The 19,493-nt window shown below is 46.8% G+C and overlaps 1 protein-coding gene across 2 annotated transcripts in view; it reads left to right on the forward strand.

Moving 5' to 3' along the window:
- Positions 1-19,493, forward strand: part of SGSM2 (small G protein signaling modulator 2) — a 1,127,811-nt gene that overhangs the window by 1,100,626 nt on the left and 7,692 nt on the right. For both annotated transcript variants that reach the window (XM_085649947.1, XM_085649948.1), the window contains exons 18-21: positions 1,105-1,229; positions 2,704-2,786; positions 12,470-12,579; positions 13,135-13,231. In XM_085649947.1, coding sequence (XP_085506073.1) covers positions 1,105-1,229; positions 2,704-2,786; positions 12,470-12,579; positions 13,135-13,231 — 415 coding nt within the window. The remainder of the gene's footprint in view (positions 1-1,104; positions 1,230-2,703; positions 2,787-12,469; positions 12,580-13,134; positions 13,232-19,493) is intronic.

Below are 19,493 nucleotides of genomic sequence, written 5' to 3' on the forward strand. Positions count from 1 at the left end.
TTATTTGTAGTAAATATACATGCGTAGGTTTGTATGTGTGTGTGTATATGTGTGTGTGTGTGTGTGTGTAGATCTACATGAGTAGATTTATCATTGTGAATTGATCCTGTAGGGCTTTTACCAGGTGCGTTCCTGTGGCCGGTAACACTTGTTATCTGGTAAGTATGTATATCCCCTGGGGATACCACTACACCCGACTCACACTTGTGCCGCCTTGTGGCAGACTGTCACAAGTGCGGTGTTGACAATGATGTGCCGGTGCTGAGAACCGGAAACCACTGCCTCAAATTAAGCACTGGGTTTTGCTCACGCATAAAAAAATAAGATCTTCCCTCGGTGTAAGCACCTCCTTTTTCGAGTTTCGCTTGGAAATCTCTTCACATCCTCTGCCCCTCCTGAGGGTGCCATCAGCAAAGGAAGCCTTACTTTCCTAGGCCAGTGGACCACCTCAACCTGTGTTCTCGGAGCCACATGCAACGCTCCTGGCCTTGCCGTTTGCGAATGAGATTTTTTTTACACCTCTTTAGGGGTGTGTGAAATTTGCATAGTTTCCTTTTGCATAGTTACACAAAATTTTAAAAACATGGCTCAAAATTACACAAAACTACGGTAAATCATCATCACATCCAGTTAGGATGCTAAGATATGTATTTGGTGCTAAAAAATAAAGTAAAAGAAACAAAACCAACACCCCTTGCGCTCTGATCATTTATGTGGTACCTGGGGCCGCAATAGATTTTTCCCAGAAAATACTAGAAATTACATATTGTGGCATCATGGCATGATTTTGAAAATTTCACATGCCAGATTAGGCCAGCGCCATAAAAATTTCCACCAGATCTACTTTTCGTTCTACAGGAAGGAGGCTAAAATGATCACTTGGGGGTAGATCCTATCATCTCTAGGGTTTTTTTTTAATATTCTCAGCCTATGATAGCATTCGACTGTCACTCTCTGAGATCCAAGAAATTTAGGGAGAGTGGTTGCCTGTTGTTATTCAGGACATGAGTGCTTTGTTCCAAAAAATCCCAGTTACTTTAGATTGGCTTTACTTTTACTAAAACTGAATTTTCAGCTCATCTTGACTGAAGCTTTGTCTTCCAGATCGAGTTATTGGACACAGTTGCCTTAAATTTACACCGGATCGATAAAGATGTCCAGAGATGTGATCGTAACTACTGGTATTTCACGCCGAGCAACCTGGAGAAACTGCGTAACATCATGTGCAGGTGCGAACGTAGAGTAAGCCTCAAGTTCAAACTGTTGTCAGTCAGGCCAGACTGAAAAAGTCTTGTTCCTTGACATATTTTGTGTTGTTGCCATTTTCTAAATAACTTCCATGCCACCTGATACTAATCTATGTGTTGGTGAAAACTGAATTTAAACTACAGTAACGTGTTTTAAATGGAAGGTACTGCCAGGTACTTAGTAACCGCACTGTAACTTCTGAGGGAAATTTCTTGCACTTTCAGCATTCCTGCAATACATTTAATGGGAGAGTGCAGGCACTTCTCGGGAGTAAGCAGGTAGGTACTCTAAAAATTGAGTACCTGCGCGTCTATTTCTCCATTCAAAGCAGTGAGCAAACTATGGAAGTAGACAAAATGTGATCTGGGCTTTTTGCTCAATTGAGAATAGTTTTCTTTAAAAGTCTTTATTATAGAACACAGTTTACATACAATTCAATAAACTAATCAGTGAGAAGTAATCTTTTGAAACTGTTTACAAAAGGTTACATTGTTTCGAGTTACTTTTCTGTGGATACAAAAATATCTTTGAAATTAAATTTGGAGATCAAAAAATTTGGAAATAAAATTGCCAACAGTACAGGTAGAAACAGTTTTGTGGTAAAGGGATAAGGAGTCGGAGACCCTGTGCTAAGTTAAATCAGAATGAGCAACCCCCTCAGTTATAATTAGGAATGAAATATCTTATTTTACAAGATCTGGAGCAACTTTTTATCTCTTTGCACTGGCGCCCTGTGTGTTCCCGAGCTCCAACACTGCCACACTTGGAGCCTGGATTATGGGCAGGATTGTTTTTTTTGCAGGAAGAATCTTCTTCCTGCAAAGAAGAGGAAACTGCCTCTAAGGACTGTTTTGGTGTAGGAAGAAGATTCTTCCTGCAAAAAAGCTTTGCGTCAACCTGCGTCGCCCTTTGTGGTGCAAGTGTGATGCGAATCATTGATAAATTTGGCCCATATTCTCGTGCAGAAACTCTGATCACAGTGCTCAGCTGTAGACTGTCTGGCTTCACCCGGGGCATAATTCAGTGGACAGTTACCTGCTTAGAAATTCCTTCAAAATGTTGGGAATCTTAAAGTATGAGCATAGACCATAGACAGAAAATTAGAATCAACAACGCTCTGTTGGATACAGTACATTTCTCTCACCTGCTAATTTCCAACTTCACAGTTTTTCATATTTAAAGAGCTACAGACTTTTAGAATGTTTATTTATTCTAATGGTGGAGGAAGCTAAGTACAATAAATCCTTTAGTAACAAAGCTTGCAGATTTTTGTGTTCCCCAAAATAAATTAAAACACTTGAAGTGTAAGCGGTAACAGAGACCGACCACTTCTGACAGCAGAAGGCAATATTTTAGTTAGGGGGTCCCTTACTGATCAGTGGCGAAGTAGCCTGTATCTTAAATTTCTTCCCATTGACCTCTTCTGTCCTTGGTCTTTCTCTGAATTCTTTACAGCTATGTCTGGGAGCATTTAGAAGTTGGTTATGTACAAGGAATGTGCGACCTCCTTGCACCTCTGATGGTCGTTCTGGACAACGGTAGGTGGAAAGAATTAAGAATTTGAAACTCATTGTATAATGTATATCGTATTTACTTTGTTTTCTAATGCTATTGCTATTCCTATTTTAATGGCTTATCGCAAAGCTATTTGTGCTTGCAGGTTTGAGTTACACGGATAACAAAATGTTTTACAAGTACAAAATGACATTTGTAATATATAGAATCCGTACTCATAACCAGATCTTCTCACACAAGGTGTCCCTGTGAATAAATAGCTCCAACACGTGGATGGTGGGCATTCAAATAAGGAATGTCCTGGAATTTGTCAACAACAATACACATACATGATAGTTAGTACTTACAAACTTCTCATCAAGCGCTTAACACCCTCTATACGGTCAGAAATTTGCTTGGAGTGCAGTAATCATTTCACACCAATATGTGGGGAGCAGTCAGGTTGGTTTCTCCATATAAAAATATTTTTTCCTGTGGATAAAAAAAGAGGAGAGCTTGAGCATGCTCTATTTTTTAACATTTCACTGGCAAAATAGGAATTCACAAAGGTTTTTCGTGATCACGCCTCGAACGGTGTGACAGCATCGAGTTTGGAGGTGTAATCTGGAAAGGTTTCTATAAAAGCCAAACTGTTGGAAATCTGCATTTCTGTGAAATTTGAAATCTGCAAGGTGCAGATTTCCGATTGTTTGGAAACACTGGGTGGTTAGTCTGTCGGACATTTAATTTAATCATAGTACTTTGTGTTTGAACATTTGTAAATACCTTTCAAAATAGTTATTATCTGAAAGAGGCAGTTAGTTGTAGATTCCTTACCTTAGAATTACCCTCAGGCGTCAGGCTGGATCCGGAGAATCTTAGCAGTACCCCAGCACATCGGTAGGTGGTGTCGGTCAACTCCGCATCCGTCGCCGGCATCATGGTCCCTGGGATGACGTCGCAGTGCCTACTTAGACGCCGTCCCTGCGCGCTGAATTCAGTTCTTTCTTTTTCCGCGCCAGCTTAGCACAGATCCAGAGAGTTACCCCTCAGTAATTTTTTGACGTTTTGTCGACTTCTTTTTCGAGTCTATCAACTCCTCATACGCGAGGAATGTCCCAATGCTGGACCGGGTTCAAGCCTTGCGACTCCTGTCACAAGCTGATGTCTGTGATGGATCTGCACCTCGTGTGTCGTAGGTGTCTGGAGCGCGACCACGACCCGAAGTCATGCTCCAACTGCCAGGCCATGAATCCCGAGTCTTTGCGGGAGCATTCCCAAAAGTTATTGGAGGCTCGGCGGTAGGCTCCGAGTCGTTCCCAGTCTCATTCGAGAGGAAGGTCTCGAGACCGCTCAAGGAGCCCCCACACCTCGTCGCACTCCAAGTCTTTGAGGTCTTCGGGTAAGTCCAAGAAGAAAAAAGCAAAGAAGCACCAGCACCCTTTTTCCTTCTCCAAGTCAGTCGGCTGACTCGACGTGGCACTCTGAGCATCGTCGCTCTAAGGCTTCGTTTCTGGTGCCGCCTTCAGGGATGTCTCCATGCCTCCCCCTGTTTCCGAGAGCCAGAGCGTCCCCTGCCCAACTCTGTAAGTTCTACGAGGCCCTCCACCTCATCTTTGGGCAGCCCAATTCCACCAGCACCTTCGATGCCAGCGGCTCTTGCACCCCAAGGATCCAGGCCTGAATCCGGATCGATGCTGGTCGATCTCACTTGACCTTCCCCGGCACCGTTCCTGGTGACGATGCCCCTGCCCGGCGCCGTCCCCATCTCCATCCTTGAGATGGACTTGGAGCCGGACCGACATCAGTCAACGGCAGATCTGACGCCGGAGGGTACTTTTGTTCCCCTGTTCATCCCTGGTGTTCCCTACTGCCCAGAAGGTGACGATGAGGACTGGGAGGGGTCGCTGGACCCTTCAGCAGACCAACTGGAAGAACCGGACTGGAGAGAGGACCTGGGTGATGGCAGTGGTCTGGACACTTCTCCAGACCTTGGCATGCTTTCGTCCCCTACCGCGGCTATGGAGGAGGGAGCGTCCTACACTGTGGTGGTGAGAAGGGCAGCCGAGGTCTTGGGCCTTGAGCGCCCTTCAGTGGCAGTCAGGACTAACCTCCTGACAGAGGTGCTTCAGCCTGTGGCATCCTCCTCTGAACCCCATCTGCCCTTCAACGCAGCCCTCACTGAGGTCCTCTAGGCACCTGAGCCAAGCTCAGCACAGGGGCTCCTGTGGAAAGGACGATTGCCCGCCGCCCTCGCACGGCCCGAGTGACCCAGTTTTCCTCACCCAACACCCTTCCCCCGAAAGCTTGGTGGACCAAGCCTCTTCTTCAAAGGGATCATTCCCTTCTGCTCCCCCAGATAGGGAATCAAAGAAGCTGGATCACTTGGGAAGCGCATGTTCTCTTCCTCCAGCTTGGAGCTGCGGTCCCGGAATACCGCATGCCTCTTGGGCCAATACTCCAACGCCATGTGGGATATTGTTGCGCAAGTGCTGCCTCAGTGCCCGGAGGGGGCCCGGGCCATTCTCTTCCAGACAGTGGTGGATGGGAGAGATGTGGACTGGATACCACCGACTCACTGGGCAGAACGATTGCCACGTCAATAGCCCTTAGGCGCTACGCCTGGTTGAGGACATTTGGCTTTTTGAGGGATGCCATTTGATGGCTGTCATCTTTTTGGTGACAAAGCAGACTCTGCACTGGATTGCTTTAAAGATTCTCAGGCTACAGCCAGATCTTTGGGCCCCGCTGCACCTTCCTGACCACTCCAGTCTGCTTTTCGCCCCTTTTGTGGCTACGGAAGGGGTGCCCAGCCATGTCTGGCCCAGCCTAGCCACTGGTTTACTCAAGCTGCCCAGCCTCTGTGTGGCCACAGACGTGGGACCCAGCAACCTCACGGGTCTGGGAGCCAGCGGGCGGAAAAGTCGGAGGATCATTTGGCACTTCTCCACCAGGAAGTCTCAGCTCTCTTGGCCAAGGGAGCTATCGAGAGGGTCCCTGTGCCAGAAGTAGGTCGTGGTTGCTATTCCCACTACTTTCTGGTGCCCAAGAAGGAAAAGGGCCTGCGACCTATTCTAGACCTCCGGGCCCTCAACCTCTTTCTCTGGGAGGAAAAGTTCAAAATGCTCAGGTCCTTTCTGCCCTCGACACTGGAGATTGGATGGTGGCGCTGGACTTCCAGGATGCTTATTTCCATATTCCCGTCCTGCCAGCCCACAGACTCTATCTACAGTTCACAGCAGGCCACGAGCATTTTCAGTTCACCATGCTCCCCTTTGAGCTTACAAGTGCCCCTCGGGTGTTCACGAAGGCGATGGCGGTGGTTGCAGCTCATCTGCGCAGATAAGGAGTTCCACTCCTCCCCTATTTTGACGACTGGCTGTTGAAGGCAGGCTCGCCCCAAGCTGTCATCTCCCACCTCCAGACTACGGCGGACCTCCTACACTCGCTGGGGTTCACTATCAACGTGCCGAAGTCACACCTGACCCCCTTTCAGATGCTCCCCTTTATCAGAGCTGTTCTGGACACAGTGCAGTTTCGGGCCTATCATCCCGAGCAGAGAGTTTGGGATATTCGGGCTAGGATACCGATGTTTCAGCCTCTATCCTGGATTTCGGTGAGAATGACCCAGAGGCTGCTGGGCCTCATGCTGGCATATGCGGGCTCTGCAGTGGGACCTGAAGTTCCAGTGGGCGCAACATCAGGGGAATCTTTCCGACTGCGTCCAGATCTCGGAGGGAACTACACAACAACTGCAGTGGTGGTTAACGAACCCAGCTTGGGTCAGGGCGGACAAACTCAGCAGTTTGTGCCTGGCAGATCCCGTGCTCTCCATGCCACTGGAGTCAAACTATCCTGGCTGATGAGGGGTGAAACCCTGAAACCGGTCCTAAGATGTTTGTTTCCAGTCCAGGGAGCACCTGGCCTGTCAGTTTGGGCTGGACTGTTCCCATTGGGTGCAGGGTCAAGACTGATTTGCATATGGCTGGGTTCAAACTGGAATGGCATGGGGAGCAAAAAAAACAATGGATTTAGGCCCAGGATCTCTGTACTGGGCTGAATGCATGACATTGTTCTGCATTCTGTCCATCAATTGTTCTTTTTGCATTGCGGTAGATCACGAATGGCATCTACACCCGGAGGTGGTGCAAGGTCTCTTTCAGTGGTGGGGAGAGCCTTGGTTAGATCTGTTCACCACCGAAGAGAACGCGTAATGTAAGCAGTTCTGTGCTTTTGAGTTTCCAAGCCGGCACTCGCTTGGCAATGCTTTTGTTGCGAGTGGAGTAGCGGCCTCCTGTACGCCTTTCCGCCTGTACCACTTCTGCCCGAGTGCTGAAGAAGATCAAGCGCGACTGGGACCAAGTTATTCTTGTGGGTCTGGACTGGGCACGAAGAGTCTGGTACCCCGAGCTCCTGAGCATTGCCATCAATTCTCCGATCAGACTGCCCCTTCAGGAGGATCTTCTGTCTCAGCAGCAGGGGGTAGTTCTTCACCAGAACCTGTCCAGCCTCCACCTCCTTGCGTGGAGATTGAGCGGCGATAGCTGACAGCTTTCGACCTTCCACCCGAAGTCTGTAATGTCGTCTTGGTAGCCAGGCTCGGTATATGCCTGTAGATGGAATAAGTTTGTGGCATGGTGCACAGCAAAGGCTGTGAATTCCCTTTCTGCCCTTGTTTCAGAGGTCCTTTTGTAAATACCTTCTTTGGCCCAGCAGGGCTCTACTCTGGGCACTCTTAAAGGCTATCTTGCAGCTATATCTGCTTTCCTTCGGCTGCCAGATCAGCCCTCTTGATTCAAGTCCCCCATTGTAAATAGATTTTTAAGGGCATTATTCATCTCTTTCCTCCATCTCCTTTCATAATGCCCAAGTGGGACTTGAATCTTGTTCTAACCTACCTTATGTGCGCTCCCTTCGAGCCTCTTCACAACTGTCCTCTCAGGGTCCTCACTCTGTGGTGCTTAGGAGGAAGCCCTCATTTCTTCCTAAAGTGGTTACACCTTTTCACATAGGACAAACAATCACTTTGCCCACCTTTTTTCACCAAGGAGGAGGAGCGACTCAGCATCCTTGATCCTAAACGTATGCTGTCCTTCTACCTTGATCGCACAAAAGATTTCCAGGTGGGGCTGTTTAAAAGCGTACCATCTCTCGATGGGTTGTCCTTTGTATTAAAGTCTGTTACACTTTAGCGAAAAAGGAACCTCCAGTGGGGCAGCGTGCTCATTCCACTAGGGCTACGGCAGCAACCACTGCATTGGCACATGGAGGGCCACATCTTGACATTTGCCAGGCGGCCACGTGGGCATCTTTGCACACGTTCACTACACATTACTGTCTGGACAGCCAAGTCCGGAGGGTCAGCTATTTTGCCCGTTTTGTCCTCTAGGACTTTCTGGCGTGAACTTAGTTCACAGACCCACCACCGGGGATGGTATTGCTGGGGTACAACAAACTGTCTCTTTCAGATGATCAAGTTACTTACTTTTGGTAACGATGTATCTGTAAGAGACATAGGTTAGTTGTAGATTCCTTAACGCCCCACCGATCCTCCCCGCACTGCGAACTAATTTCTAGGAATAGGGACTCCCATATAGGGCCCTAGTAGTGGTGCACCAGTGGTCAGTGTCTTTCATGACTCTGTGCTTCTGGCGTGGAAAGTCGTGTCAGAACTGACGTCAGCGGGCAGGGGCGGCGTTTAAGTAGGCACTGCGATGTCATCCCGGCGACCACAACACCGACGATGGACGCGGAGTCGATCGACACCACCTACCGATGTACAGGGGAACTGCTAAAAAAAAATCGACTGATCCATTCTGATGCCTGGGGGTAATTCTAAGGTAAGAAATCTACAACCAACCTATGTCTCTTATAAATACATCGTTACTGAAGATAAGTAGCTTGTTCTTTTGGGAAAGTAGAACAGCAGAATGAAGGACACTTAGAATTTGTGATGAGCACCAGGCCCAAACAGCCCAGAACTAGGAGTAATGTTAACAGAATAGCTATATATCTACACCACTCTAATAAAACGTCCTGACTATTAAGGAATTTAACATAATAATGAATTAAGCATTACTGTACATTATGTGACAAGATTCGTCCCCCGAATATTTTAAGACTAGAGTTGGGAATATTATTTTTATCTAGTGCCAGAGTATCATTGGGTAAAGGTTTTCTAATTCTCTGATGCAATTTTATCACTAACGAATGAAGGCCCAGTAAATTATCCTGCTGAGCCCATTCCCATCTCTTTTATGCGTCGCAGGTTGAGTGGTTCCGGTGGTCATGTTGAATGCTAGAATTTTACTGGAGCTTTTAGTATTTGTTCCCCAAATTGAGCACAAGGCTGTGGTGGACTCATCAAACATCACAAATAGGGAAGGTGTATGTAAGAGGCTTTAATGTTCACAGCCACAACCCAGGTAGTGACAGGATCAACTGCTAGATATGGAACCCTATAGAATCAACCCTCTGCAACATTCGATATTCCATTATGTGAACATTCCACAGTATCATAGAGACATGTGTAGAAACACATTGAAGTACAGATCATAGAGACATGTGAATATACATAGTAGAGATAACATCATCACAAAGACCTTCTGAATGTATGTCTTGTGTTTGGGGTGCAGGGTCATCTCCCAGGACCACTGTCTGTGGTGGCTCTGGAGCCTGCAATGATAGCCATAATAACAAGGCCTTTCTCAATATGTCATCTGGGATGAGACGGTCTTGAAGATGAAAATGTAAACACCACCGGCAAGCGTTCTGGTTCAACTCTGGATGGGCGACAGAATGCGTCGACAAGTGATGACTTTGTTCCCTCCATTCAAGCGTAGGGTCTCCCAGGGACGTCCCATCTGTGTCCCTGGCACATAGAATATATGGAAGTAAGGGTTCTTGCTCTTAGAGCAATCTATTGTGTTCCAATTGCCAACATGCAAGTATGGGTAAAAGGAAAAGTCCAAGAGCGCCCTTTGGCGTCAGCATTGGAGACATTCGCTTACGGCTCCATTAAGCCTCTGTGGAGACTGAGGAGGCAGCGTCTGTCATTGAAGAGCTGGAGTTGCAGCTTTGCCTTTGGCTCCAGTCAGTCTGGGAACTGCTGATCACAGCTTCCCATCCTGCAAGACATGTGCGCTGAGAGTTTTGCAAACATAATTATTGAGGATATGATGGTTTATGAAGTTTTATGAGTATCGTTTCTGCTAATTCAATTTATTTTTCATTATTATTAGATGTAAAGTATCTTAAAGCAAACCATTTAACATTTTTTTGTAAAAAAAAAACAGCATCTCTAACACAAAGTGCTATACTACAGCATGATCACATTGTCTGGTGAAGACCAGATCAGATACGGAAACACACAAGATAGGGCTCACTCCGTTTCACTGACCCTCGCCACTCCACTGAAATGTCCTCCATTACTTCTCCTTACCCTAAACATAAGATCCTGCACTTTCATCCAGTGGCGGCTGGCATATGTACCGAGGGTGATGGGTCGGGGTCACAAAAAACAAACAAACAAAAAAATTGACTTACCTTCCACGTGCAGCGCGGCATCCTTCTCCCTCGGGTATCTTCTGGACGCCGGATGCAGGAAACTGCACTGCCCAATCCTGGCGCTGCTGTCTCAGCATGAGAGCAGTGCCAGGATTGGACAGAGCAGGCTCTCTCAGCGCTCCTAAGAGCACTAGTGTCCTGCACTGTCTCCAACCCGGTTGTCTAAGACAGCTAGGTTAGAGAACTTTAAAATGCGCATGTCGAGCTAGCTGTCCCAAGACAGCCGGCCAGAGTAATTCGCATTTTAAAGTGCACTGCACAGCTCCCTGCTGCTGCCTCTCAGCAGCACTGGCCCCACCCGGTCCAGGCACTTGGTTTGGGATGGGTTGCTTTAAAAATAAAATGGTAATAAATAATTTATATTACTATTTATTGTTCTGCTCTGGGGTTTGTAGGGCAACGCTCTTCCGGTCAACTGGAACACCCACCCCCTGCTTTCATCAGACTGGCAGACATTACACATCCAAAAGTGTTACTTACAAATTCAAAATGTCTCCTTTCTTTATTTTGTGAGATAAGCATACAGTGTTATGTTAATTAAGCCTGGGCAAAGCACTACGCTACGCTCGCATAGTTTGCGAAGTTCGCGCTACTTCGCACTACGCGAACTGCACGTAGCACAGTGCGAACACGCGTAGCGTAGTGTTGCGTAGTGCTGCGGTCATTTTTTGCTTGCTCGCGGTCCTCAACGTCAAGTTGGCGACCGCGAGCAAGCAAAATGACATCCCGGCGAGACTTTTTCCTTGTTTGCGATCAGCAACATCTAGTTGGCGATCGCGAGCATGGAAAATAAACCTTCCGGCGAGATTCCCAACGCGAGGAGGTCAGGTTTCTCATTGCGAGTGGTCGCGTATGCTCGCGACCGCTCGCGATGAGAAACTACCAGTTCGCGTTGAGAAAGCTGCCGCTGGAGTAAAAATCTACTCGAGCAGCAGAAAACTACAGCTCGCACTGTGCAGGATGTCATTTTCAATGATTGCACAGTGCCGGTTGCTTGTCCGCACTGTGCAATCATTGAAAATGACATCTGGCACAGTGCGAACAAGGTACTACGCAGTTCGCGAAGTGCTACGCGTAGCTCGCGTAGTGCGATCTGCACTTTGCGTAGCTTCGCCAAGTGCTACTTCGCGAACTATGCCCAGGGTTAATGTTAATCCCTGGACGTTGGTACCCCTGCCCTGGTTGAACTATTAATAGCTGGTTAGGGGATAAAAGAACCGTATCGTGCAGCACGTCAGAGGTTTCTCTACAGACCCACACAGAGCAATATACATGGCCAAATATGTAACAAAGATTTACCTAATTTCTCGGTCTTGGAAACTGTCATGCCATTTAATCCATTTCACAACATGGCTATTTATTTGTAGAGTGAGCAGAATAGGATACATTTTCTTGAAGTGAAGACAAATGCCCCCAGGCCCAAAACGTAGCATAACCCTTACCTGCGTATCATTCCAGGTGGATTTATTTCTCACAAAAACTCATTGAAGCTGTTGGCCAGTGAAGTGTTTAAACGTCTTTTTAGCCATCCTTGCAAACCATGAATCCTGCCCTTGGTGAAGTGTCTAAGACAGATTTTCAAACCCTTTGTGTCCTACATCGTTTGGTAATATGTACATAGCTGAAGATATAGGGTGGAAGCTCGCATTAGAGGTCAGTACATGTGCCTTGTTGTAATATAAGTGATAGATATCACAGCAGTACCAGTAGCGGTCAGCGTCACTTCTGGTAGATTGACAAGTATATTCCCTCCTAAATGTTTGCCATTAATGGTTACTCCCTGTGAACGTGCTGCTTCTTGTAAGTTGTTTGTTTCTAGTGTACATTTGAGTGTAGACAATACTTTACATCTATGCCCATGTGCCGGTGAAATGCCGAAATTACATGCCACATTTCCTTGATCCTGGAGTAAATGATTGAGCAATTACAAATGTTGAGCATTACTGTGGCGGGGGAAGAGATGTAGGCGGTTATGGCCAATTGAAGATCCGGTTTGTGGAATGGAAGATTAAGACTTGAAGGACATGGGCTCATCCCTCTTGAGGGAGCTCAGTGGTGGCTGCAGCCCATTATCTCCTTCGCATGCCAACCCTCACCCAACCGTGAGAGATGTGCGGCCATTCCATGAGTAGACCACTGTCTAACACACGTTTATCCACAGATCAACTGGCCTACAGCTGCTTCTCCCAACTGATGAAACGAATGAGCCAGAACTTTCCCAATGGGGGCGCCATGGACACCCATTTTGCCAACATGCGATCTCTAATTCAGGTAAGCTGGTTTGCATTGGCCATATCACAGTGCAAGGATGTGGACTGTTCATGGGGGGCATGACCTGTTAGAGAATCAGTAGGTTTTAGAAACACTTTGTGAGCTAAAAGGTTGGTATGCCTGGAGCATTGTCAGTGGCACATCAGGTTCCATAGATTTGCACTAGTGCTGTCTTCCCTGCAGAGGGGTTAGAGTGATATCCCTAGTAGACTGTTGGATTTGAGACCCTTGTTTCACTGAGCTCCACTGTTCTGCCCTAGGAGCCAGGTCCTAAAAGATAGGGAAGCCCACCAAAAGCATTGTACTTGGACCTATTGAGCTCCTTTCCCGCACAAGGCATATATGGATCTAGGGCCTATATGCTTAAAGCAAAAACAATAAAGAAGAGCCAAAAAAGATTATTCAAAATGGAAAAACAGCACTTTCGTTCCCTCACCTATGTCCATGAACATCTATCCTCTGGCATCCCATGAATGACTGCCGTCCATTGGCGAGACTGGTTTCAAGCTGTACATTCAATAAGGTTCTCTGTATCTACGTTTGTTTCATTGCTAGATTCTGGACTCTGAGCTGTTTGAGCTGATGCACCAGAACGGAGACTACACTCACTTCTACTTCTGTTACCGGTGGTTCCTGCTTGATTTCAAAAGAGGTAATCGCATGAGGCTAGACGAACGGTGTTCTGCATGCACGAACACCATTGGTTGACTTGCCATAAATCAGGGATGTGATACAGTATTCACTATAGCTACAGACTCCAACAGTGGCCACCTTTTGGGTCCTTCCTGATCTGTTCCACTCACCCACTGATAACCCTTGCGAGTATAGCCAGCTTGAATCCATAGCGCCTGACCAGCCCTCAACAAGCTGCTCCTTATTTCATAGTAATGTTATTAGCATTAGTGCCTCCAGTAAGCTACTTTGATAATGCTCTTATACCTGGGCTCCGGAGTAGCTTGTGTCTGTATTGCACGGCGGCCCTTAGTTACAGAGATAGTTCCATCCAGGCTATGGGTATGGTCAACACAACCAATATTGGCTGCTTTAACCTGCTGTTTATCTACTACATTGTAACTAAGCTTCAAATTTGTGTTGCAATGGTGTAATACGCTTTTTCTACTAGCCTTGCTGTCATAGACACAACTCTACAATACCTTTATGTTCTCCCTAGATAAGGGCAGGTCTCCTCATGCATTAATCTAGAGAACAGCATACAGGAAAAGAACTTTACCGACTTGTCTGTAGCATCTTCCCGCCATCTCAACGCAAGCACTGTATGTGAAACGAATCCGTCACTGCCACAGTGTGGGAAACACATGTTCCATCCACACAACCATACACTGGTCTCGTTCAAGCTTTAGGAAGTCCACTCTGAGTGAGGATCTCCTACACAGTACCCAGTCTCAACCAATCTGGATCCTACCCAAGCACTGACACCTCAGAGTAGTCCAGCTTCTTTCCCACCTCCTGGACAGGTCTCATAGAAGAATGTTGCTGGGGAGTGTAGAGACTGGGGGTCTACTCTGAGTAGAAAAGGGGGGAATAAGAATAAGTTTACTTTGAAAATAATTTATGTTAAGGGCATCGATTTTCTCTCTCTCTCCCCCCCCCTCTCTCTCTCTCTCTCCCGTTCTCTTTCTCTCTCTCTCACTCACTCTCCCCACCCTCAGTCTTAGTTCATCTTACATAGCATCCGATTGAGTGAAGCCTCTGATTACATCAAACAAGCACTATATGATGTTATCATTATTGAAATATTGGATTTTCCTCAAATATTGGATTTTCCAGTATGTCTTAATACAATAATGCGCCCAGATCCGCTATTCCTCTGCAGTCACTGCAACACGTCATGGGTGCTACAGCACACAGGGTTAGTGAGTCGATAAACTCCTAGCTGACATAGCAAGTTTCCCCACTGTCACTTGTGACATTCGGCGAGCTCTTTAGAGTGTCCAGATCCAATAAGCTGTGGATCTCAGCCAGTCCTCCGGCACTCTATACATTAATAATAGTGACATGGTGCACTGCACAATATATTCCCACTCACTCACTAACAAACTTGTATTTCACCATTTGTGGACAACTTGTGGACAACTTCTATTTAGGGCCGGTGGCTGAAGCCCTTAGAAGGAGCAGTTCATTCGCTGACCAGTCCTGCCAAAATTCCAACAACTTAAAAACCAACATTTTACCACAAACGTGTCCCGTTCTGGCTATCATCTGGCACTGAGACAATCCTCTTTGGATGTTTTTGTGACCCCTGCCCACTAGTCTCCTGTCCACCCTGCACAATCGGGTCTGCACCTTAACGCTGCGACAATTTTTTATATAAATCTTACTCCTGACATTTTCCACATGCTAGTAGACACACCCTTGGCAGAAAAAGGCAAGTGTTCACAAGTCTCAACCTTTTACCTTCTTACTGTTGTTCCTGACCCCTTGGCTGCACACCAAGACATGTTCTGGTGCATCGTTGAGGAAGATGAGCATGTGTTGAGTGTGGTGATGGTGGAGGTGCTGAGTGTGAATTCAGTCAAAATCAAGCAGATGGATATGGTGGTGTCCAAGTGTAGGTTATTGGTGGTAATCCAATCTATAGCATGTGTGGAGGCCGTATTGAAGTAGTGGACGAAGAAATGCCCCAAGAGTAGAGTGGTGGTAAAGGCCCTCTGAGAGGGTGGAGTGGCTGTCAATACCAGACGCTTAAATGACCCAGACTGAGGCTTTGGAGGGTTACAGTCTTAGAAGACAGCAGATGTCAGGGTAGGAACCCACAAGGTAAACTGAGGGGGTGGGTGAAAAGTACATATTGTGACTTTATGGTTCTTTAGAAGGTGTGTGAGGAGGTGTGATTACTTTTTTTCAATACTGCTATATTTTAGCATCCGTTTCTCACCATTATAGCGGTTCTTTGGAAACACATCTCTTGTGGAGGAAGACAACTGGCACAGGCCGCACGTTAATTTGTTTTGATCATATGCACAGGTATTTGTGAACCGGGAACCCACCTAGACAGCAACAGAGCCCTCAGCAAGATCGAGAGACCTTAGTCACATTAATGACCATGTACACGACCTGTTACTCTATGCAGGATGGTCGAATTGGTGAATGTTATCGTTTGGAGATAGAGAGTTCTCTGAAGAGGTAGGACTTCAGCCTCTGAGAATTCCAGTAGGTTTTGAGCCGTCCTGGTATTGAAATGCATTTTTCTCATTGACAGGGCCGGACTTGCCACAGTGGGCACTGGACATTTTCCCAATGGGCCGGAAGGGCGGGGTCAATTTTGGAGCGGTGGGGGCCGTTTTTGTTACTGGGGGACGGTTTTGCAGCAGTGCTGCAACATCGACCCCCTGTAACAAGAGCAGCAGCAGTGGTTCCCAGCAGCACCTGCTTTTCTGAAGTTCGTTTACCGGAAGCAAGTTCTCACTTCCTTTAAAAGGAGGAATTGGTACCATTCTGTCTTGGTGTTCTGGGCGATGTGTTTCTTGAAGGAGAGGTCGGTGTAAAGGGTGAAACCAAGAGGTGTAGCATTTGGTGTCAGCTGGGAAGTACACTTCAACGAGCCGGACAGAAAGGGGCAGTCATGAGAGAATAAAATTGGAAATTGTTGGAAATACAATTAGGGACGACTGATTGAGTGGCTGGATGAGAGAGTTGAGTGCTGGAAGCGGCTTCCACTGTCACTGACTGGCCACCGGGCTATTACGAGAATGATAATCCTCCCTAAATGTCTTTATCTCATCATTAGTCTTCCGCTTCCTTTACCACTTCATTTTCGACGACAGCTTAGAACGCGTCTTGCATCCCTGGCCTGGGCGGTGGACAGCCGCGTATTGCTTGGGAATCACAACTCTCCCTTTTGAACAGGGTGGGTTGAGTGCTCCAGATATGCACTGGTGTCATTTCAGGGCTCAGGTCCAGTTCATTCATTGTTAGCTCTTCCCTGCTCTGTTTCTGGCCCATGCAGCCCCTGAATCCGATCACGCTGGTCCTGCCCTCTCCAGATGGCGATGTTTAGGCCCCCAAGTGCCCGCGAGCACGGATTGGCACTGGGATGTATAGTAAGGGCGTGGCACTAGCTTCGGCATAGGGCCGTATCGAACATCTCTTTGCTACTTCAGTGCCGATAATTGGTCCTCCTCCATCACTCGCGATCTTGGCAGGTGCTGTAGGCTGCGAATCTGCATCTTACATCTATGAGTGTGATTTACCCGGAGGGCACCTTATTAATCTGCTCAATATCATGTGCTGCGACCAGTGCGATTCACGTGACTGTCTTCGATGCACCACTCACATTTCCCGTGCTTGAGGCGCCCTGACTACCCCATCTCCTCGTAAACTCATCAACATGACTATGCACAGGGATGCAGACTTCGGCGCCCGTATGCGCTCCGACGAGCAAGAGCGCATGAGACAGAGCAGGGGCGGCTCTAGGCTCATGGTGGCCCTGTGCAGGGAGCGCAGGTAGGGGGCCCCGGAAGAGGGAGTCCGGGCGGGGCGGAGCTCAGGAAGGTGTTTTTAATAAAACGTCCAGAAAAGGCGTTAGATGACCAGTAACATGGTAACAGAAAAACGACGTTTACTTTTTGAGTGTTCATCACTTGGATACTTTGTTTTAGAATCTGGGACTCTGGAGGGACCCCTTTCAACAAGAAAAACACGTTGCGCGTCCGTAAGAGAGTTCGGCCACAAAGCAGGATCCCTCCAATCACATAAATCATATTCAGAACACGGGTCTGTAACATGGTCTTGCTCTTTGGCTTCCTTTTCAATATCAGCATCATCCGTCTGTAAACTCTGAACCTCCTTCAGAATGCCAGATGTTGATGGACCGATGAATGATGTTTCAGTTTCTCTGTCTGAGGGTCTTTTGTAATAATCCTCATCCTGAGTTGGTAATTGCTGCATGTTTGTATCAATTTCAGAGTCACCTTGTTAATTTTCATTGGTCTGCTCATAAGTATCATTCTGCTCATGGATATCATCATTGTTTTGTTCTTCTTTATGGTCGTCAGCGCCTGTTTTACCGAGTGCATCAGCAGTACTCTGGCCAGAGGATTCTCCATCTTTAGGTTTCCCTTGGGTGATAAAGTTCAGGATTGCTCCTTCCTGTGACGCTACGAAAGCCTGCTGAGCCACCTTTCTCTTTCGTTTGGAATAACCAGATTTGTGCAATCTAATTCTCTTCATTTTGCTTGCAATGCAGCGGGCAAGGCTAGCAGTGGGTAGGGAAAAAAAGAAGACAATCAGCAGTGGCGGCTGCTGAAAGATTTTGATGTGTCATTTTTATTTTCTTGCAAAAACAACAGTTGATGGACAGAATGCAGAACAATGTCATACATTCACCCCAGTACAGAGATCTGGGCCTAAATCCATCGTTTTTTTGCTCACCACACCACCCCAGTTCAGACATGGCCATATGCAAATCAGCCTTGACCCTGTGCCTCATGGGAACAGTCCAGCCCAAACTGTCAAGCCATGTCTTCCCTGGACTACACAATGAAGGACCAGCATACCTTAATAAACGAGTGAATTTCCACCAACCTACCAGGAAAATATGTTCCAGAACCATCTCCCTAGCAGCCACCCAATGCAGCCGCTGATAAAACAGTGGAGGCCGCTACTTCTCCCACCTGGCAGTGAAGACCTGAAAACCCTCCCCCTGCACCTTAGAGCCTCACCACCGCTCCAGCAGTTCAGGAAGGACCACAAGACCTCGCTGTTCAACTAACAAGCAGCATGATCCAGCAGCATGAATCCCACACCGCCTCGAGACCCTTATGTGTGAAGCAGCTGAGCTTTACAAACCCTGACTGATTGATAGTAATTACCCTTCCCACTACATGTATGACACATTATGAGGACTAGCCACATATGGAAGGTTTATTTGAAGAGTGTTATAAAACTATAGGGTAGATCATGTGACTTGGCATACAAGGTCTGTTTTCTCAGTCCACTGAGAACAGTAGAGCCTGGAGAATAGTTCATGATCTATTTGGGAAGTGACCTTAGCAGGAAGAGAGTAAGCTACCTTGAAATCATGGCACACAGCGACCTGTCTCAGTACGTCACTAACTGATCCTGAAGACAGCCTACAGGTAACCAAAGACTCGTCCACTTTACCACATTGTCAAAAGACAAAATACAATATATTTAATTAAGGTTTCTTGTATAGTGCCATATTCCAGCAACCAGTTCTGCTCGCTTTCAGAGCACCTATTAAACAAGGATTAACTACAGTGAGTCCTAAGGCTATGAAAAGGCACTAGAGGTTCACTGAAGCAAAATTAATGTGCAAGGAACATCCAGTCAGGAGACAACTTTCAAGCAGACGTACGAATCACTAGCACAGCGTACCAACGACCCCATGGGCCGTGGCATAAGCAAGGAAAATGGCCCCTTTGGCTGCTGCTCAGGAAGTAAAATATAGCAATTATCAGGGTTCAATGGGCCCCTGAGGGTTTTGGGTCTCAGTACCACTGTACTTGCTGAACCAATGGTAACTATGCCCCTAGTATGGACAGAGAAGGCTGCTTCACCAATTGCAAACTGAGGACTAGTTAAACTAGTTTTCTCTGCTAGTCACATGACAAGCACTGGAATGTAATTAAAGAAATGATCAAGAAGCCAGTCTCCTACCAAGGTCCCTGCAAAAGGGCATTAGATTGAGTTAACATGGGTAGGCACTGCCATCCTATTCCAGGCGTCCATCCATAGGTGCTTGCATTTCATGTCTGCCTCAACACCATAAAAACAGACATAACCAAATGCCAAGTACATTCGAACACTCGATGTTTTAAAGATTTGTGCCGGCAGATCCACTCATTAGATCACAAGTATCATCTTCATACTCTGTTTTCATGATTGTTGATAAGTAATTGTAATCATTTTAATGAATCCTTAACATTACGTCT

Source organism: Triturus cristatus, chromosome 3_2 (assembly GCF_964204655.1).
Source record: "Triturus cristatus chromosome 3_2, aTriCri1.1, whole genome shotgun sequence".
Lineage (NCBI taxonomy): Eukaryota > Metazoa > Chordata > Amphibia > Caudata > Salamandridae > Triturus > Triturus cristatus.